This window comes from Amphibalanus amphitrite, unplaced genomic scaffold (genome assembly GCF_019059575.1).
Source record: "Amphibalanus amphitrite isolate SeventyFive unplaced genomic scaffold, NRLGWU_Aamphi_draft 001041F_arrow, whole genome shotgun sequence".
Taxonomy (NCBI): domain Eukaryota; kingdom Metazoa; phylum Arthropoda; class Thecostraca; order Balanomorpha; family Balanidae; genus Amphibalanus; species Amphibalanus amphitrite.
The window spans coordinates 129,391-152,454 of record NW_024882535.1 but is presented as its reverse complement, the minus strand read 5'-3'; the positions used below and the strand labels follow the sequence as shown (position 1 = coordinate 152,454).

General features: G+C 46.6%; 1 protein-coding gene across 1 annotated transcript; it reads right to left on the bottom strand.

Annotated features, from left to right (window-relative positions):
- Nucleotides 1–2,340: 2,340 nt before the first annotated feature.
- On the bottom strand, nucleotides 2,341–4,100 carry LOC122369488 (brevican core protein-like). Its single transcript, XM_043344278.1, has 2 exons — nucleotides 3,598–4,100; nucleotides 2,341–3,107 (listed from the first exon to the last, which is right to left on the bottom strand). The coding sequence occupies exons 1-2, from the start codon at nucleotides 3,728–3,730 to the stop codon at nucleotides 2,665–2,667; spliced, it is 576 nt and encodes a 191-aa protein (XP_043200213.1). The 5' UTR covers nucleotides 3,731–4,100; the 3' UTR covers nucleotides 2,341–2,664.
- Nucleotides 4,101–23,064: the final 18,964 nt, after the last annotated feature.

The window sequence follows — 23,064 nt, the reverse complement described above, 5'->3', positions numbered from 1 at the left end:
AACAGTTTTCATATTTCTCCATTGACTTATAGGTGAGGTCACGTGACCAGCCTGACTTCATGTGACATTTAGGAAAAATCTGAGATATACAAGTTGTAAGACCTCTGAAGGACAATAAGTCCTGCAAGTCTCACCTCCCTGTGAAAGTTACTCTGGCACTGAGAGCGTTGAAAGGCTGCGACATCTGAGGATCGTGCAGAGGTTCATTTATGACGTCATAGGTCAGTGACCTGACCTGACTTGAAAGTGCGGTTGGTGTCACAAGATCCAGCGTGCATCAAAGGTCAGGTATGCCAAGTTGCAGCTCTCTATTGCCTGGGTGTTTTGAGCTATCGCGAAAACACCCTTTGGGGCATTTACCACTTGTGCTCAAGTGCACCAAGCCACGGCCAACCCTTAGAAGAAAAAAGTGTCTGGATGCCAGGGCTGCAAGTGGCTGCAAATTTTCACTGGCTCCCCTAATAGATAGTGTCTTAGTGCATGCGATACAGCATTATTTTCAGTTCATCCTCGTAAAACTTTTTTTGCTGGGCTTAGTTAATTCAATGAACGTAATGTTCAGTGGTAGAAAAAAATATAAAAAGTTAACCTAATTATAAGACATTTTGAACTGATTTTGTCTAATTGCTTTCTATGGCGGAATCGTCTAAACATCTAAATTTCACTTTCCATGCAAAATGGATGCTCAGCACCTAGCAATTTCATCGTTCCGCAAAATATTCAAAGAGCGTAAAAATCGGCTGTGATTATCCCCACTATGAAGTGTTACGGAACGCTGTCTTTAACGATACTTTTGTCTACGAAAAAATGTCTCCTGAGCCATGCAAATGCACTAATCGTAATCTTTGATGAATTTTCTGTCGACTAGTATGCGTTGTTTTCCAATTTTCGGAAAAAAGTGTCTTTGAGTTTTCGCGAGGCTAGACCGGCCCGATCGCCTACCGTGCAGTGGGGCGCGGGTTAAAGATTCAGGGAATGAAGATGTTGACGCATACTGTAAAAAGTCAATTTCGCAAGTAAAAACGCCCAACACGTCATCTCAACTTCAATGCAGCTCGAAATCTTACACTGCTAGCGACTAATATAATGCGCAACGGCTTTTGTTGTTCAAAAAGTAACGTAGCCACTATAGCCAGCTGCACTAGTGATGCAAAATGTAGAGGGTATTTAATGCTTTGTCTGGGTGCCATAGCATCAAATTACGATTCTGTGTGCTTGAGATAGTTGGAGATCGTTCCCGGCGCCAGAATAGCAGTTTTCATTTTTCCCCATTGACTTATAATGGTGAGGTCACAAAAATGGCCTGACCTCATATGACCTTTAGGAAAAATCCGAGATATAAAAGTTATGAGACTCGTAATGGATACTAGATCCTGCAAGTTTCATTTCCCTGTGAAAGCTCCTCTGGCAGTGAGGGCGTTGCGAAGTTGCGACATCTGAAGACCGCATGCACAGGTTCACTTATGTTTTTAACTCAATTTCTAGCAATTGTAGACCATGTAGCGCAAAACAAAGAACACCATTACACTCTCCATGTCGAGCTGTATCGAATCGGTACCTATTTTATGCAAAGATATTAAGTTTGAAATTTGACATAATTTTACCTGCCCTTGACCTGACTTTCACCAGAACATAACCTATACATGCCCCAAAGTCTGCCTGACCCACATAATCACATTTGCCATGTAAAATGGACCATAAAGCATGCAACACATGATACTTTCACATTGTGACCCTCAGTGACCTGACCTTTGTGACCTGACCTGGTATCAGTGACATCAAATAGCAAAATATGTGTTTGACGAACAATGCCCCATCGATGATTTTCAAATGACATGGATGTTACTCAATTTTACAACACATTTCTTGAAATTCCTGTAAAAGGTGATAATTCGACCTTTGACCTGGTCTGTGACGTCATCTGTTTGATCAAGGTCAATGAAATTGGGTCACAAGGTAGTTCTCTGTTGGGGCTATCTAACACCGTTTGCTGCTTGTCGCTATGTTGCGTGGTTCTCGAGATCTTAGGAGAGGGGGGAAATGTCCCCCCCCCCCAACGGGGCGCGTTGATCGGCGGACCCCAACGGGGTGCGGGTTAACTAAGTTTTGATTAGATCCATTTCGGAACATATAACATGAACAATAGGTTACTCATATTCATTCCATTCATAGATTTGGTCAAAGTGGCTTCATTTCCCAGATAACCAATTGTGGCCAATGGCGTACAGTTTATAATCCTCATACGTATTTACATACATCGAATTGGTTAAGCAATGACTTCGGACTGATAATACAACCTGGCCACAACATTGCTGTGTCATCCGCTAGACAAAGGCAAAATTACGAGTTGCGTATATTTGTATTGCCGGGTGAATATACTGAAACCTGAAGCTCCAGCCAAAGTAATTTTTAGACAGCCGAATGCATTTCATAATCAATATAAAATCAGTTGTTCTGACAGGGGGCTATTTATTCAATTCACGCGGTGCGGCCGGTAGAGCGTCAGTAGATCATATAGTCCATTCAGTCGTAGAGCGTCAGTATGTTATTCAGTTCACACAGTCGTAGAACGTCAGTATGTCATTCAGTTCAGGCAGTCGGGCCGGTATAGCGTCAGTATGTCATTCAGTTCACACAGCCGTAGAGCGTCAGTACCTATGTCATTCAGTTCAGGCAGTCGGGCCGGTAGAACAGCGAGCGCTGGCAGAGTGGGTGCCATTCCTGTTCGGCCGGGTTGTCGTGCCATCCGACGGCGTGCACGGTACCGCTGTCATGCGGAACCATCACCACCCGGTCCTCGCCGCGCGGCCCGTAGTTCTCCGGCTGGCCGCTGGCCCAGAACTGGCCGACGGGCACGTCGCCGCACGCGTCGGCGCCGACGTAGTGTCCCTCGTCTCCGGGCACCTCCGTGACGCCCAGCCAGACGAGCTGGCCGGCGGCGGCGCTGTCGGCGCACTGGTTCTCCGCCTCTGTGCGCGGCACGGCCAGGTGGGCGCCCAGGCCGGCGCACATGATCCGAGCCTCGTCGTAGGTGAGCGCCCGGTCCAGCCGCCGCAGGCAGTGGCCGGCGCACAGCTTAAAACCGTCCGGACACTCACACGTCGGGTCTGAAACGGAACAGGGCCGCTCTCAGGCCTAGACGCAGGCCAGGAAAGTGGCACGTCGGGTCTTGAACGGAGCAGAGGCACTCGGCGGCACGGGCACTGACAACAAGTGACCATTTTATCAGGTCACCGCTGAGCTCATTGGAGGTCACCAAAAGAAAAATAACCACTAGCAATGTTAACCCTCAAATTTTAGTCCCTAAGAAAAACTTATTAGACCCAAAGCGGCTATCCCAACAGGGAGAACTCTGCTTGACTGAGCGTCTGTTTTCTGAGGTGACTCTACCGACTCAGACACTCACCGTTCAGAGTTGTTAGAGTCGACTCTACCGAGACACCGTTCAGAGTGGTTAGGGTCGACTCCACCGAGTCACCGTTCAGAGCGGTTAGAGTCGACACCACCGAGTCACTTATCGTTCTGCGGAGCGGTTAGAGTCGACTCCACCGAGTCACCGTTCAGAGCGGTTAGAGTCGACTCCACGGAGTCACTCACCGTTCAGAGCGGTTAGAGTGGACACCACTGCCGCCAGCACCAGCAGACGCACCAGCACCAGCCCCGCGGCAGCCATGTTTTCGCTGCCTGGATAGACACGTGCAGTAGTCCCAGCTGCTCCTCTTCTCGGCATTTATGTTTGATGAAGAGAGAGCACTCGTCAATCACGGGACGTTGCTTAATTTCTTTTATATACGTTTGGTCTGGTTCGAGAAAAATCAAAATTGAGGCAATAATAATTGTAACGTTTTCGCATTTGAAGTCTCATTATTTGTCAATACTATGAAAGTAACACAGAAAGCAGGAAAAATCCATGCCGTTGCGGCATTTGTGGACGCCGCCACAGCCAGTCGGAGCTTCAAATGTCACGCAGATATGTTGCAGAGCGGATATTCTGCTTACCCTGCCCACCACGCAGCGAGAAATGTTTACACTAGAGGTAGCAACTGATTAGAAAATTTGAACCAGACTCGAGCCAGACCCAACTGGACATTTCTAAAACCAGTCAGACCCGGTCTCAGTTGGAATCGAAACCAGTTGGACCCGTTCCCTAAAAGTAAATGAATACATACGTAGGTAGGTATCATTAGTTGCATAAAGTAAAACAGACTTTTCCAACTGGGAATACTTACGAGGTACAGTGTGCAGATAGCATCACTACAGAACACTCCATTGTCTAGTTAATTGTCGCCCTTTAACTAAGAACATCATTTTTTCCTTAAATAGTTCGACTTTTCTGACATTATTGGGTCCATATTAGCCGGGTCCAGCGGGTCCATATTAGCCGTTTTCATGACGGCCATCTGGTATATTTGGTGCACACCTGGTGCAAATTAGGTGCAGATTTGGTCAAATTAGGTTCAGTGTGTCTCTTAGTAGCTATCAGCTAGGGTTGCACTAATTGCTTATATGCCTGCTTTGCCATATTATCAGAAAGTATCATCGATTAAAACACTGAAATAAATGCATTAAATAAAGATATTTGCTGTAAAAGTGATTAGGTGCAGATTTGGTCAAATTAGGTGCACTTGCCGGATAGTCCGTCATGAAAGCGGCTACTACTGACTTTAGACGCTGCTGGTGGTAGCTAGACTAAAATGAGATTAGCCAGCAAAAACTAGTCGCGCTTTGCTCCTTCATGCTTTGATTTTTTTGGTGGATACACTCAAATTTGAAACATTTTGCATAACCCGGCACCGCCTGGGCTATTTCCGTACCCACGGCCACGACAGCATGGGAGGGGGGGTCGGATCCGACCCCCCTGTTATCTCGAGAACCAATGGTCGTATCGAGCACCGCGAGGCGGCGTTCGAAAGGTGTCTACGAGACCTTCCCAAAGCACACTTAACCCTCGCACCGACGGGGGGGCGGATATCCGCCCCCCTGAGGTTTTTCGCGAATAGCGGGAAAACCGCGGCGCTACGAAATTTGGTATGACTATAACCTCATCAATTTTACACATGGTGTGAAAGTTTGAACCTCCTACCTTTTAAGGTCAGGTCACCAGGTCACTTTGAATGACCCAACCTCAAGTCACTTTTTTGCAACCTTGTCACCGTGCCAGAGCTACAGTAGATGTCGGAGGCCTTTGAAAGTCGCAGGATATTATAAGGTCATTAGTAGCTACAATTTGTATATCTCGGAATTTTGATATCGGTGACCTAAGGTCAGGTCAATTTCGCGACCTCCCCATTATAAGTCAATGGGGGAAAAATCAACTCCCTGTTTTTACCACTAAAACGGGTCGGAATGGCCCCATATACCATACATGACTTCACATACGATCAACCTTCACTACCTTGAGGTCTGTTTTGCTGTTGGGCAGCTGTGAGGTCATGTGACGTCATCAAAGGTCACCAAAGGTTTTTGGCCAATAACTCCGTACAGGAACAAGATACAGACGCGTGGATGGTCTCATTGTGTTCAGCTTGTCAAGACGCATCGAATGATATACATGATGACCTCGAGGTCACGTGACCTGAGGTTAACCTTTGACCTTGACCTTTCGAGGTCAACATATATATCATTCGATGCGGATTGACGAGAGGATCACGATGATGCCCTTAGTTTGTTCCTATCTTGACTAATTCGAAAGTTATTCGAGAAAAACTCTCTCCATATCTAGCGCCGCCATTTTGACTTTTTCGACCCCTGTGACGTCATCTTTGACCTGACCTGAAAATGACCTTAGTAAAAATTGTAGATCTTGGCCATGCGTATCCGATGCCGTTTACCGCTTGTCGCTATCTTGCTTCGTTCTCGAGATCTCAGGGGGGGGGGGGGGGGGCGGTCATCCGCCCCCCCCCCCCCCCCGTCGGTGCGAAGTTGGCGCAGACCCCCGTCGGTGCGCGGGTTAAGATTTTAACCCGCGCACCGACGGGGGGGGGGGCGGATATCCGCCCCGCCCTGAGGTTTTTCGCGAATAGCGGGAAAACCACGGCGCGTAGCGCCGCGAAATTTGGTATGACTATTCCCTCATTAATTTTACACATGGTGTGCAAGTTTGAACCTCCTACCTTTTAAGGTCAGGTCACCAGGTCACTTTGAATGACCCAACCTCAAGTCACTTATTTGCAACTTTGTCACCGTGCCAGAGCTACAGTAGATGTCGGAGGCCTTTGAAAGTCGCAGGATATTATTAGGTTATTAGTAGCTACAATTTGTATATCTCGGAATTTTGATATCAGTGACCTAAGGTCAGGTCAATTTCGCGACCTCCCCATTATAAGTCAATGGGGGAAAAATCAACTCCCTGTTTTTACCACTAAAACGGGTCGGAATGGCCCCATATACCATACATGACTTCACATACGATCAACCTTCACTACCTTGAGGTCTGTTTTGCTGTTGGGCAGCTGTGAGGTCATGTGACGTCATCAAAGGTCACCAAAGGTTTTTGGCCAATAACTCCGTACAGGAACAAGATACAGACGCGTCGATGGTCTCATTGTGTTCAGCTCGTCAAGACGCATCGAATGATATACATGATGACCTCGAGGTCACGTGACCTGAGGTTAACCTTTGACCTTGACCTTTCGAGGTCAACATATATATCATTCGATGCGGATTGACGAGAGGATCACGATGATGCCCTTAGTTTGTTCCTATCTTGACTAATTCGAAAGTTATTCGAGAAAAACTCTCTCCATATCTAGCGCCGCCATTTTGACTTTTTCGACCCCTGTGACGTCATCTTTGACCTGACCTGAAAATGACCTTTGTAAAAATTGTAGATCTTGGCCGTGCGTATCCGATGCCGTTTACCGCTTGTCGCTATCTTGCTTCGTTCTCGAGATCTCAGGGGGGGGGGCGGTCATCCGCCCCCCCGTCAATCCGCATCGAATGATATATATATATATATATATATATATATATATATATATATATATATATATATATATATATATATATATATATATATATATATATATATATATATATATATATATATATATATATATATATATATATATATATATATATATATATATATATCATTCGATGCGGATTGACGAGAGGATCACGATGATGCCCTTAGTTTGTTCCTATCTTGACTAATTCGAAAGTTATTCGAGAAAAACTCTCTCCATATCTAGCGCCGCCATTTTGACTTTTTCGACCCCTGTGACGTCATCTTTGACCTGACCTGAAAATGACCTTTGTAAAAATTGTAGATCTTGGCCGTGCGTATCCGATGCCGTTTACCGCTTGTCGCTATCTTGCTTCGTTCTCGAGATCTCAGGGGGGGGGGGGCGGTCATCCGCCCCCCCGTCGGTGCGAAGTTGGCGCAGACCCCCATCGGTGCGCGGGCTAAGATTGAGGTCAACTTTCGGGTCAAGGTCAGGTCAAAGGTCAAATTCTGGGGTTTTGCATGATAAGGCTTACGGACCGCGGAATCGATAGCTGCCGCTCGAAACTCACCAAAAATGACCTCAAAGACCTAGTGAAGGTACCATGTGCGTATAGGGGTCATACTAAGTACGGGTCAAGGTCAGGTCAGGTCACGAAAGGTCACGGTTTTCACTTTCTGCTTCATGGTCGTGCGACACATGTTTTATGGCTTATTTTTCACGCCGAATCCGATGGTAATGGTTATATGTGTCATGTGACCCCGACTCACTGTGCTGGTGATAAGTGTGCATTGAAAGCATAAAAAATCGTTTATATCATACATAACTAATCGAGGGCTAAGGAAAAAGTCATTTTTTTTTTCAATTTTTTATTTTTGACATAAAAATGCACTATGCTAGACGCGCTTTGTCCCAGGAATCTAGTGGTGCCATTTGTTTTCACATGCGATGTTCAGAAGTGCCTCTAATTCACGAGAATGCTTATGACGTCACCATGCCCTATGCATGTTGGAGCTATTTTCTACAATTTAGGGGTCAAAAATCAAGATGGAAAGTTGAAATTTGGGACATCTAATGTTCTAATAGAGTTCTATAACATATATTCCGTTTTTTGGAATTTCCCAAAATTTTGGATTTTGTTAGCTGTTTTCCAAAAAATATTGTTTTTTGAATTCTTAGGGGTGAAAAACGCATTTTATGGAAAATCCGAGATATCCATTTTAAAGAACTCGTTGAGCTGCGTCTATTCATGTCCCTAATTTGCAATTTAAACCTCGATTTTTGGCGATTTTTTAAACATTTACCACTTTTTGACTGAAAACGCCATGTAGTTACATCACTAAAATCGATATATAAAAAAAATTGGGAAAAAATCCTAAAAATTACACAGGAGACGTCAAATTGATGGGGAAGAAGATATGCCAAGTTTCAAGGTGATAGCCTAAGCGGTTCATGAGTTATTTAAGAAAAACGAAGGGGAGGGGTCGGATCCGACTCCCCCCAGGCGGTCGCGGGATATGTTTGTGCATAGGAATAGGTTTTCAAACTTTTTTCATAATTAAATGATTATCACTCTGAAAAAGTTAAAGGACCCAAAACTTCCAGAGTAGGCCTTTGAGAAAATTTCTGCACTTCATCCAATTTACCTTCCGCTGCGTATGCAATGTAATGTAAAGTATGTAAAGCGTATGTAAAGGGTATGCAACCTTGGGACAAAAATTTCGCACACAGTTCAAATTGATGTATGTATCATAAGCCATCGTCAGTATTGCGACGCGGCACGCCGTGGTTTTACGGCCTATACACGCAAATGACTGGCAGGTCTGGTCAAAACGCTTCCCACCCAGGCTAAGTACAACTTTCGGGAAGTGACGCCTGTGTCAAAAGTATGTGTGGAATAGCGAAAATCAATTTGGTATCAATTTGATATTGGTGTACCTGCCAAAACTTTGAACCCCGATTTACATCTCTCTATCCTCCGTTGACTAGCTCCCATGCAGCATTGGCCCTTGTATGCCTACTCCTACGCCTCTGCAATGCCCGCTATCTCGATGTCGCACACGAACAGGTACCGATAGGGGGCTGGGCCTTTTCGCACCTCTGCATGGCCGGCTCACGGCACACTGCAGGTGTAGCCGCCGCGCGGGGCGGGCCTCACGTCTCCCATGTCAGTGCATGATCAGCTCGGACCGGTGCTCGTGATTTGCGGTTTACAGTGATCTTTCTAAGTTTGCTGGTGTCTGCAACTAGCAGTGCAAAAGGCAAGAAATGCTGGATGTTTTGCAAGGCAGGAGGAAATAGGTGCTGGTTCCAGAGGTGAGAAGTGAAAGAGGGAAGAGTTGGAAGAGATTTTGTGGTGCTCCAGGTAGAGGGTACAAAAGTCCTCGTGGCTTGTGACGTCACGGACAAATTGCAGTAGAGATAAACGTACTGCAGAATATCTCGTCATACTTGAGGCCAAATCTAAAGTATATCTCGTGTTACAACAGGATATATGCACGGAAGACTTCGTGGTACCTGATACCAGAAGTTTTGGAGTTTTGGAGACCAAGCTTGGCGCGAAGCGCGGCGACCACGGCTGGCCAATGGCGTGTCACCATCGTCCCGGCGCCGTGCTGTTGGTGCTGTCCGTCTGTGTGACGCTGCTGGTGCTGGTGCTGTACCAGCCGCAGTTGGTGATACCGCGGTGGCGCGGGCCGTCCTCTGGTGAGCTCCCACCCCTGCAGCGGCAGCCGCCGTGTCCACCGCCAGGTCAGTTGGTCACCGCCGCAAAACGCGGCCGACTTGGGAACATCATGTTTGAGTACGCCGCCCTGCTGTCAGCGCGTCACGCCCTCGCCCGACCCGTGTGGCTGCTGCCGGAGATGAAGGACGAACTGGAGGGATACTTCACACCGCTACCGATGCCGTCCCTCCCCCGCGGCTGTACCTACAACTGGACAGAAGTTAGCGTAGATGCGCTAATCAAGGATGCGCATAAGGATGACGAGCGAAACTTTCTCATTGCTGGCTATCCAACGTCGGTACATCTGTTCCACTCAATGCGGGCGCGGGTGCTACGTGATCTCACCTTTCTACCAAACATTCGCCAAAACGCTAATCTTCGTCTTATCGAGCTATCTGGCCAGAAGAATCTAACTTCCCCAACGTTCATCGGAGTCCACGTTCGTCGGACCGATTACCGGCAGTGGATGAAAGTCCACACTGGCGGGAGGCTAGTGGAGAGCGACTTCATTCAGCGAGCGCTGGCACTAATGCGCAGTCGCCATCGTGACACACTATTCGTGGTAGCTTCCGACGACCTGGAGTGGTGCGAGAGCGAGCTGATATCCCGATCAAACGCCACGGATATCGTGCTGGCTGGTGACGGTGTACAGACGCGGCCCGGCGCGGACCTGGCGCTGCTGGCCGCCTGTAACCACTCGGTGGTGACCCACGGCACGTTCGGGTTCTGGGGGGCCTTCCTGGCGGGCGGAGAGGTGGTGGCGCCCACCGGCTACGGCACGCGGCAGACCGGTGTCGAGCACAACGTCCGCCGGGCCGCTCTGAACTGGACTTGGATACCGGCGTTCAGTCCGAAGACGAGCACGGTGAACGCAGACGCCAACCGCGAGACGACCAAGATGCCGAGAGCTTAGATCGCTGAAAACGAAGAACGTAGTCGCAGGTGACGTGTGATAACTGTTTCCTCGATACAAATTTCTCAAAACTATGACGCCGCTGGTCCTTACCCCGCGCCCCGCTTGGGGTCCTGGATTTCGACGCCCTAATGGGGAATGGAAGGGGGGGGGTCGAGCAGCCCCTCTAACTCGGCTCCTGGGCCACGTAGCGACACGCCATGAGCGGCATTCGAAAGAACGTACAAAATATTGTCGGCAACGATACAGTTATTTTTGAATCAGGTCAAAGGTCAGGTCACCAGAGGTCATCAAAGGCACCGTGTTACCTATTTCAATATTTTTCGAAACACCTGAACACTTATAATCGGGAACCAATAGAGCCACAGCGCAGCGGAAAAGTGAATTCGATAGCCCTTTTACAGACCTTTCTGAATATTGTTCCCAGATTTGACCTCAGGTCATTGGCTTAGCCTCCAGAGGGCAAAAACTAAAGACATAGTATTTTTTACTAAAATGTTTTCTTCAGTGACTTTTGACTCATGAAAGCTACCACATTACCTTTGCCAACATCGTGTTCCTATTGTCGAAACACGTCGAATGTGCTGTAATTTGACCTTTGAAAACTCAACTTGAAAATTGAGCCTCAGGTTAAGCAGGTCATGACTTGACCGGAAAATGTCATGCTGCATACCAATCGATCCGTATCGTCGAGCCGAGTGATACGGCCTCTAGCAAGCCTCTATTAAAAGTTGTCAGCGAAAAAAATGGTCGCAGGTGCCATTTTCAAATAGAGAGGTCGCAGAATTGATCGTAGGATACCGATCTCAAAATTCCGAGGCATGCATTTTGTACATATTCTTGCTGTTATCGATTATACTGAAAGTTTAAAAGTGGTTGGCCCCTAGGTGCTGCTACGGGGGCCATTGAATACTTGAGAATACCATTGAGATGATGCCACTTGACGTGACCTGGTGACCTGGCCTTGAGTGACCTCGGTCTGGAATCTTCACAGAATGTGCGGAAAAATGTATAATAAGGTGTATCAAAAATGAAGCGGCCGTTTTTGAGATATTTGCGAAAAACTGCATGGTGTGCTCAAACAACCCTCAGCAGGGCGCGGGTTATCAGCTGATGTTTTTTGTGTAAATAATAATAGCCGTTTTCACGACGGGCTATCCGGCGAATGCACCTGATTTGACCAAATCTGCACCTAATTTCTTTTACAACAAATATCTTCATTTTATGAATTTATTTCAGTGTTTTAATCGATGATGCTCTCTGATAATATGACAAAGCCGGCATATAAGCAATTAGTGCTACCCTAGCTGATAGCTGCTATAGGGACACACTGAACCTGATTTGACCAAATCTGCACCTAATCTGTACCAGATGTGCACCAAATGTGTACCAGATGGCCATCGTGAAAACGGTTAATATCTTCCTTTCCTGGCAGCTGAAGAATATACGGTGAACTTTGGAGTGAGTTGACTTTATCTTAGACCAGTTGTAGCTGAATCAGAAGCCAGTCCTTAGCATTTTTCGCCACGGAACACAAAACTCCAGTCCAGCCTGACCCAATTCGCACCTGTTCGTGGTTGAAATACCAACAAAAAAACCCTTTGCCGCGCCCGGCCCAGCCCATCAAAAATAGTTTGATACTAGGGTGACCCGCGTGCTCCGCAACGCGAAAAGGGATATTTTCGATCGGCGGGTGTTCGGTTGTTCTTGTGTCGGTTGGGTTATCTATCCATTTCGGTCGATTGTTTTTTTGACGGCTAAACCACGGAATATATAGTCTACGACATATATTACTACGACTACGACTACTGTCTACGACTACTGTCTTACGACTACGACTACTGTCGTAGACTATATATTCCGTGGCTAAACGTTTTGGTTTGTGGAAAAAATATCCACCGCATCGAGGTGCCCGTGTCTGATAAGCATGCTTTCCACTTCAGAATCTGTCAAATGTGCTTTATAATTGAGGTGCGTAGTTTTAAGACAAATGAAAGGCGTAGATAATTTTCGCTAAAAATCGTTTTGCAGAGGTTTAAAACATTTATATTTTTAAGAATACTGTTGCTTGTCATGCAAACGTGATGATTGGATCTTGGAGAGAATTGAATGCTCTTTCTAATGATAGCATTTTCAATTGTCAAACGTATCAGGTTAAGCAGCAAATCCCGTGTATCTTTTTAGTGGCACATTATGGACAAATACCATTTTAATTCAGCGATTTTTTCCACATTGTTTTTGATCAATTAGCTTTTCACAATTTTTCCATGAGAGACGGTACATTTTTATTGCTAATAGGCGCTGTTTCAACTCATTCCGTCTGACGATCACCTGAAATTAATATAAATTCCAAAATCCGTTTAAAATGGCACTTTTTGAAATGAAATTGCCCTCACACTTGCACGTGGCGCGTGCCACCCCTGCACCGCACACTATTCGATTGCCCGTTCGATTCTCTACACGATGCTGTTTTCCCCGTGCCGATCGGGCGCACGGCTACCGAGATATTGCACGGGGAACGGACCCGTGTCGGGCAAATTTAGCCATTTTCGCCCGTTTTTGCCAGCCGATTTATACATGTAAAGTCTATGACGCGAATTTGCACTTTTTGGGCACGCGCCACGCGCTCGCTATCGATCCGATCGAGCCGAGACCGCTCAAAGGCACGTTGTCCATCCTTGTTCTATAACTTGCGCAAATTTCAGCGCGGTAGGTGCAACGGTGTGATCTGTAACCCGCGCTACGTAGCACCATGTCGCGACCTTCGTAATAGACAGAAACTACGCCTTCCTCAAATAGTAATATAGATTTTCTTTATTGCCTTCCCCGGTCCGCCCAGAGTCTGTTGATTCGGTATATTCGAGGGCCCAGTACAGCCCTTGGCCTGTTGGGCTGGCCAATCCTGGCGAACGCTGCTGCCATGGGTGCTAGCCCTGAAAACGACCATCGATAAGGGTTAACCCGCGCCCCGTAGGGGGGGGGGCCGAAACGGCCCCCCCCTGTCCTTTTCGGTCGATATCTCCTAAACGGCTAGAGATATCGCCACCAAACTTTCAGGACCCCTCTGGGCATCAATTTTACACATTGTGACCAAAAACTTTACCAGAGGCTATGATAGGTTGGCCACAAATGACGTCAGAGTGACGTCATGTTCTGTCATTTTCGACCGAAAAAAGACCTTCGCGAGAAGACCTGTCAGGACTACAGCTTTGAAGATACAGAAAAATGATCAAGACATAAAAGGTGTAGAATTAACAGGGCTACAAAACTGCTATCTCGAATTTTTGAAATTTTTGAGTTTTGACCCCCAAAAATCAAAAAAGCATTTTTTTGGGATATACTCGCCAAAAAATCCAAAAAGTTTTTTGAGTTTCGTAAAAACCGGAATATATGTGATAGTGCCTACCACCTTCTATCTACATACCAAATTTCAGATCGATACCTCGTTTTTTGGCCAAGTTATAGCGAAAAAACTGTTCAAAAATGATGACGTCAAATTTTCAAACTTAATTTTTGGCAATTCTAGAGCTCTTAGAGCAAAACGAAGACCACCATTAGACACCCCGTGACGAGCTGCATCGAATCGATACCCATTTTATGCAAAAATATCAACTTTGAAATTTGTCCTAATTTGACCTGACCTTGACCTGACCTTCACAAAAACGTGACCTAGGCTGGTCCCAAAGTCTGCCTAACCCACATAATCGCATTTGTCATGTAAAATGGACCATAAAACATGTATCACACGACACATTCATATTGTGACCCCCGGTGACCTGACCTCGCTGTGACCTGACCTGGTATCAGTGACCTCAGATAGCAAAGTATGTGTTTGACGAACAATGTACCATCGATGGTTTTCAATAAATTACCAATTTACTCGCTTTCACAACACATTTCTTGAATTGCCTGTGAACGGTGAAAATCTGACCTTTGACCTGACCTGTGACGTCATCGGTTTGACCTAGGTCAATGAAATTTGGTCACAAGGTAGTTCCCGGGTGGGGCTATCGAACGCCGTTTGAATTTTGAAAATCGGCCGGTAAATTTCCGAGATCTTAGGGGGGGCCGAAACGGCCCCCCCCTACGGGTGGTAGGGTCCGCCGGTAGCCCTACGGGGCGCGGGTTAAACAAGCACAAATGACGATAGCCAGCAATCCGTACAGAGTCAACACAAGAGCCAGCGCTCGTATCAGAGGCCGGCACGCGCCGGCGTTACGTGCAGGTCTATGTGCGGTATTGCAGACCGACCGTCCCACGGTAAAACCAGAGTCAAATGCCAGCTGTGCCATCAGGAAAATGGCCGCTCGCGGCATTTTTTGTCGGAAATTGACCAAAGAGTTTCACCAATCAGGCGAAGAATATCCGCCGACGTGAGAGATAGCAGGCAAAAAAAAAAAAACGGGTTTCACCAACGTCACATGCGGCATGAATGTTTTTTTTTCGCCATTAAATGCAAGGCGATAAATTCCACGTGGCGTCACGAGAGAATGCTGACAACATAGTTTGATGACCTCGCTGCACTTTGTTAACCCGCGCCCCGTTGGGCTCTGCCGAGCAACGCGCCCTGTTGGGGGGGGGGGGGGGGGGGCAATTCGGCACCCATCCCCCCTAAGATCTCGAGAACCACGCTACCTAGCGACAAGCGGCAAACGGTGTTGGATAGCCCTATCAGGGAACTACCTTGTGACCCAATTTTATTGACGTAGGTCAAACCAATGACGTCACAGGTCAGGTCAAAGGTCGAATGTTCAACGTTTACAGGCATTTCAAGAAATGCGTTGTAAAATCGAGTAAAATGCATTTCATTGAAAACTATCGATGGGGAAATGTTCTTCAAACACATATTTTGCTATTTGAGGTCACTGATAGCAGGTCAGGTCACAGAGGTCAGGTCACTGGGGGTCACAATATGAAAGTGTCGTGTAATACATGTTTTATGGTCCATTTTACATGACAAATGCGATTATGTGGGTCAGGCAGCCTTTGGGGCCAGCTTAGGTCACGTTTTGGTCAAGGTCAGGTCAAGGTCAGGTAAAGGTCACGCCAAATAAGGTCAAATTTCAAAGTTGATATTTTTGCATAAAATGGGTACCGATTCGATGCAGCTCGTCACGGGGAGTTCAATGGTGGTCTTTGTTTTGCCCTACGTGGTCTAGAATCGCAAAAATTGAGTTCAAAAATTTGACGTCATCATTTTTGAACAGTTTTTCACTATAACTTGGCCAAAAAACGAGATATCGGTCTGAAATTTGGTATGTATGTACAGGGCTACGGAGTCGGAGTCGGAGTCGGAGTCGGAGTCGATCGGAGTCGACAGTTGTGACCGGATTCGGAGTCGGAGTCGGAGTCGATTTTAGAAACCCGAGCCGGAGTCGGAGTCGGAGTCACCGAAAATCTGTCGACTCCGCAGCCCTGCTAGGTCTGCGGAGTCGGAGTCGGGAGTTGGAGTCGGTCGGAGTCGACAATTCTGCCCGGAGTCGGAGTCGGAGTCGGAGCTGGTTTTTGAAAGCCGGAGTCGGAGTCGGAGTCGGAGTCGCCGAAAATCCATCGACTCCGCAGCCCTGAGAAGAGCGCAGGGACTATCACATATATTCCTTTTTTGAAATTCTGATATTTTTGGCTTTTTTAGTCTTTCTAAAAAAATCATTTTTTTAAATTTTTGGGGATCAAAAACCCAAAATTTTGAAAATTCGAGATGGCAGGTTTGTAGTGCCGCTTTTTGTCTACTAGACCATATAAAGAACTTTGAAATTGCTTGGTAACTGTAGATTTGGTGAGCGTTTCAAAATTGCATGTTTTTTTTGCTTATTTTTGCTCGAACATGACCTCAGTTTGACCTCAACAACTCCTGACCTAAGGTGACCTAAGACTTAAAATTTGGTGTGAAGGTGTGAAATTGATGCCCGGGAAGGTACTGCCGTTGTCTTGCTATTTAGGAAAAACCACAGGGGGGGGGGGGCAAATTGGCCCGCCCAACGGGGCGAGGGTTAAGTCTTACATGTTGCTAGGCTGAATTTTGGAGTGAGTTCGAATTTAGCAACCATTTTAACATGTACGAAGTAGTTTTGGTACCTTCATAACACGTTACGAAACTGTCAGAGACGGTTGAAACGCACTACAAATACCAAATACCCCTAGTGGTTGACCTGACCTGGCCTGACCCGACCTGGCGTAAATGCATGAGCACATCATCTGTGATCAAAACTACCATGATATTCGTGATCAGCACCCCGAAAAAAACCATAGCAGCAACACTACGAAGGTCTAAGAGGTCCCGATTTTCCTGACTTTTGGATCATTTACCTGACCTGTAAGGTCAACCAATGACCTAGGATCTTACAATTGGGTATCATTGGCTTCCTCTCGTCACGGGAACACGCTCGTTTTTCCGTGAAGCCCTAGCTCGATCAGGGGCGAAACGGCAAGGAGGAGGGTCCAACGGACCCCCTTCCCCCTTAAACGTTCGCGGCAGGCAAAACACCAATACGGGTGAGGGCTAAATTCTCCGAGGGCGTGCCAAAAGGCACGCCCTCGGCACGCCAGGGGTTATAGTTTGCAATGCTGCCCTATTTGGCGGCGCTAAACGACGCCGTTTTACGCTATCCGCGAAAATCCTTAGGGAGGGCTGCAATAAACCCTCTGGCCGGGCGAGGGGTAAGGAGCATTAACCCTAGAACGCCTAGGGGGGGGGGGTTGTATCAACCCCCCCCTGAGGTTTTTTCGAAGTGCACGCTAAACGGCTTGTCGTAGCGGGCTGAAATTTTCAATACCCTCTGGGGCAACCTTTGCGCATCTTTTGCCGAAAAAAAATTGATCGGGTCATGTCAGGTCACGGAGTTATGACGTCATAAGAGGTACAGCCTCCGGCCGGATTTTCACAAACTGAGTGCCAACGCCCGAGGTTTCCTGCCGGTGGTACGGACATCGGTTGATGGATCGTGATGAAACTTCCCATGCATGTTGGGGCAAGTATTGGCTATCATATGGTATAAGAAATTTGACCGGGTCAGGTCAGGTCACGGAGCTATGACGTCACAAGAGGAACAGCGTCCGGTACTATTTTTGAAAAGCGCCCGAACCACTATTTTGCTAATTCTTGTCACCTCAATGGGAATATGCAGCAATATTAGCTTCTATAGGGAGCAAATGGACCTCCCAAATCCAAAAATACAATCAGATTTCAAAAATTTAAATTTTGATTTTTCGAATTTCTGCCGCCGACTGTGACCTTGCCGACTTCCGGCGCTCCCAACGCGCCATTTTTAGAGCTAGGGAAACGAAATACATACCAAACGATAGAAAATTGATCAAGAAACACGATAGTGAAGGTTTCAAGTCGATATCTCCCACCGTTTTGCCGCAATCGCCGCCGAAAGTTGAAAAAAGTCTATTTTTCCGAAAATTTGACCTTTGACCGGTCAAAAGTAGGTCAAATATTGACCTAGGACCAAAAAATATACCACCAATCGCGAGATCTCGTTGAGAGCAATCCGTTGGTTTTTTCCGCTAAGCTCTACGACCTTCCGTTTCGAAACGCCAGGGGGGGGGGGGGTCGTAACAACCCCCCCCCCTGGTCGTTCGTGTTATGAGAAATGGCCTGGTCGTGCGAGGGTTAAGCAATGTACGGAGTCGAAATCCTTACTGGAGTCGGAGTCGAAGTCGATTTTTAACCTTCGCCCTGGCAGGGCATTTTTCATAACACGGCCTGGCAGGGGGGGGGGGGTCGATGCGACCCCCTCGCGATTGGCTCCTATGGCACCTAGAAACACCAAATTTGGTAGGTAGGTGGGCCCCCTGAAGTTCTCGCCCCTGTACAAGTTTAGTTGCTCTAAGTCAATATTTAGGGTTTTTTGGTGGTATAAATGTAAAAATTTCGCTAAAAACAGGTCAAAAGTTTTTCGCTTATAACTTTTGATCTAATTAAGATAGAGCAAAAAGAAAAGCACCAGTGAACTCAGCACGTTAACGCGCGTCGAATAATATACTTTTAACCCTATTAGTGGCAGGCTCCTGGCTACCCCTATTAGTGGCAGGGGGGCTGTTTACGACCCCCCTTGATATCTCGAGATCTAACGGGCCGATTTTCAAAATTCAAACGGCATTCGATTTCGCTCAACGTGATCTATATTTCTAAAAAATAAGAATTAAAAAATGTCAATGGGGGGTAGAGGGGGTTAAAACGGGCAAATTGCAGATACATTTTAGACTGTTTATCACGGCCAGGTTTCTGAACCAATCTTAACGCAACTTTTGCCGATCGATAGAGAATGAACCAGGAATTCACATGGATCCTAAAAATATGCATTTTCAAAAATCATAGGCGGATACAGATCATTGAGATTGGGGGTACACAAAAAGTATAGTAAATAAGGTTTTTGTTGGTACTGTTTCTAAAAAGGGTGGCAATGGTCTTGTTATGTTACAATTTTCTTATGAGAGAACGACTAAAATTGTATTTACACGGACATGACATAAAAACACACACACAAAAACACGCTGCTCATTCACTCACTCAGATGCTACCATACTACCCACCCGGCTCTACGTACCCCGACACTGCGTCCCGTTTCATTTCAGCCAGCAGCGATGCGTAGGTGGCCAGCCGATTGGGGTGCGGCGACCCTGGCGACACTCCGGAGCAGCTGGGCGCGATGCTCAGGAGCTGGTCGGTCAGCTCCTGAGTAGTTGCCACTCTGGAATAGTTACTCAAATTGTATTGGTCATGCATAGGCGGTGTCAGGGCACCTATGTATGTTAGGAGGTAAAAAATAACCCCCCTTTTGGACGCCTGGATCCGCCTATTATAGCAAAAACGTATCAAAAGAGGATGCACAATAACTTTGTATATGTTATCACATGATACCTTTCATTCACTGTTCGTAAAACTGGTGCATACAGTTATAATACATCAGCATCGTGATCTTCGCCCAAATGACTCGCTTCACGAATAGGACCCCCCAATTCCCAGTGCTCTGGAGCCGCCCCTGGTAAAGTTATGAACTTGAAATTTTCAGGGAATGTGCCGAATTTAGTTTTAGGAAAAGTCAGAGAATTTCAGCAGTCGTAGCTTCAGCGGTTTCGGAGATATTCCCGAAAAAACTGAGGGGTGGATGAAAACAACCCCCCCCTGCCACTAATAGGGTTAAGCTCGCTTAACCCTCGCCCGTATTGGTGTTTTTTCCAGCCGCGAACGTATAAGGGTGTGGGGGGTCCGTTGGACCCCCCCCCCCTTGCCGTTTCGCCCCTGATTGAGCTAGAGCTTCGCGGAAAAAAACGAGCGAGCGTGTTGCCCGTGACGAGAGGAAGCCGATGATACCTAATTTTAAGGTCCTAGGTCATTGGTTGACCTTGCAGGTCAGGTCAACGACCCAAAAGTCGGAAAATCGGGACCTGTTAGAACGTCGTAAAGTGTGGCTGCTATGGGGTTTTTCGGGGCGCTGATCACGAATATCATGTTAGTTTTGATCACAGATGATGTCTTCATGCATTTAGTCCAGGTCGGGTCAGGTCAGGTCAGGTCAACCAGTAGGGGTCCTGCCGGGTATTCCTAGTAGGTGTCAACCGCCTCTGACAGCTTCGTAACATGTTACGAAGGCACCAAAACTACTTCGTAAATGTTCATATGGTTGCTAAATTCGAATTCAGCTCCAAAAACTGGCCTAGAAACATGTAAAACTCGAAAAAGTGAACCGAGGTCACCAAAGGTCAATGACCTGACCTGACCTTCAGGTGACCTTGACACCCACCCTAATGCATGGGGGCAACATCATATCACATGTTTGAACGCTTGAAACCACGAAAAGACTGCAAACGCGCGGCTAATGCGAGCCGACATACGCCGAATCGCGATTCCGGCCAAACATGGTCTCGAAAAGTAGGTCACAGGTCAAAGGTCATTTAGGTCAGGGTCATGAAATTTTCAGTGTAGGTGTAAAATTGATTAACGCGAGGGTACTGAAAGTTTCGTCGCGATCGGCCGCTTTTTACGCGAGTTATTCGCGAAAAACCATGGGGGGGGGTCCGTTCGACCCCCCCCCCCTATACGGGCGAGGGTTAACCCTCGCCCGCACATGGGGGGGTGGGTGGTTGCCACCCACCCCCCAGGTAGTCTTTCTGCTCTGCACTCAACATTTTTAGAGCTAGGAGGCTGATTTTTCGTATAGCTGCTCCTCTATCCTTTCTTGATGTTCACTGAAAGTTTCAAGTTTCTGTTGTTTTTGGTTTCGGAGATATGACCTTGTTTTTCAGGTCATGTCATGACCCAAATGGCCAATTCTCAGCATCTTGCGTTGGCTATGGGCCTTGTGAGCTTTTGACACCTCGATTTCGGCCTTTTTTTTGCCAGTCTTACCTCCCACCTATCATGGAACATGTTGTTCGACGATGTACAGATGTCAAGGTCAGGGTCAAGGTCAACCTAGGTCATCTAAGATAATTGCGTTTTAGGCAAGCGAAATTTATTTTTTGTGAATTTTTTGACTGCATTTTTGGTAAAAGCTTCTCAGATCATGATTTCATGTAATATGGACACATAAACAATCGGTGTACACATCGGTATACATACACACAGACACACACAGACATACAAACGCATATAACTGACCTTGACCTAACTTGACCTAAAATGACCTCAGCAGCAAAAACCTGGTCGGGTAGTGTGACTAAGAGGTTCTAGCTGGCTTGGCACCAGAAAACGGCATCGGCATCGGTATTAGTGGTGTCAATCGGTTACCGAAAAAATCGGTTACCGAAAAGATATGCTGACCGATTCGGTAATCGGTCGGTCAGGCCCCCCAAAAATCGGACACTTTCGGTCACCCTGTCAGTAAAACCATTTTCAAAAAGAGAAAGTATTCCATTTTTGCCTAGTTAAAATGAAAGTTATTGGGATGTTAATGATAAAGTTGCAAAATTTCCCCCAAATACTACAAGGGATGCCATGTTTTGGCAACTTCAGTAGCCATCCCACTCAGCAGGCAGCAGCCACCAATTGTCCAACCACAACCACAAGCAGGCTGATTTTGACTCAGTTGGCCCCACAAATACACACCATTGTGAAACTCAATTCCAGTCTTTAACTGTAAGTAACTTCTACCACAAAATGTATTTTGCAGTGGCTAAGAATTGACTGAACTTGGACTGAAATGCCATTTCCCATTAGTTTCCATCAGAATTTACCAAATAATTCAATTTTGGGGTAGAGTAATAGCAAATAGAATTTCGGTCAAATTTCGGTCAAATTTTGGCTTGGGATGTTATCGGTCGGTATTCGGTCGGAAATTTTTCCCAAATTTCGGTTTCGGTCGGTATCGGTCAGACATTTTTTGGAAAATGACACCACTAATCGGTATATGATAAGCAGCGCACTTGATATCCAACGGTGACCCAAAACAGCAACATTTTTTAGTTTGACCTGACCTGGAAGGTCAATGACTGACCTGAGAAGGTAAAACTGGGTATCATTGGATTCGTCTCTTCCCAAAAAATCTTTTTGGTCTTTACCGCTAAGCTCTATCTCCAACAGGAACGAAATGGCGCGGGGGTGGCAACCACCCCTCCCCCCGCCATGTGCGTTCTAGGATGGGAAAATGGCATGTGCGGGCGAGGGCTAAGTGTACTTTAAGTTTTTTTTTAATTTTTAAGTAAACTTCAATTAATCAATTAAGTTCAACTTAACCAAATTGCATCATATCGCATATCATTCGATTCGGCTGATCACCAGGAACACAATGAAACCATTTTTAAGCTCTAGCGTCATTATGTGCCAAGTTATTGGCAAAAACGTATTTTGACCTCAGTTGACCTCATTTGACCTGTCACCTGACCCATGGATAAGTACACCAAACAAAGAAGCACCGAGTGACCTGCTGTTAAGTACTGTGGTTTCAAAGCACAAAAGTGATAGAACGAAGCGGATATCTCCAGTATTTTCCGAATTAAGTATTTTCTTATAGGCTTAACATTACGACGTAATGACCTCTAACTGACCTCAGGTCAGTGACCTCAAAAAACCCGAACTATATGTTATACAACTCGGTGAACTTAGCACATCCTGAAGGTTTGAAGGAAATCAGTCCAAAACTGTGAGTTGGACAGGTGCAGAAAGAAAATTGAAATTTGACCATGACCTTGTACCGGTTTTTCTGACCAGGTGACCTGACCCAAGGTCAGTGGGACCTAAAACTTCCAGTTCATATGTAAAAAGGTTGCCCTATAGGCTGTGCCAAATTTGGCGGCGCTGCGCGCCGCCGTTTTTACGCTATCTTCGGAAAACCTTAGGGGAGGGGGGTCGCATCGACCCCCCCCCCTGCCAGGGCGAGGGTTAAGTAGGAGTCGGAGTCGGAGTGACATCGACTCCGCGGCCCTGAGTGTGCAAAGCTGAGAGTTAGAGGAGGACCCGAACTACCAGCGTCCTCTGTTGTAGATACAGCAGATAGAACGATTGCCGTGATAGGCGATAGGTGGCAGCACCTGTA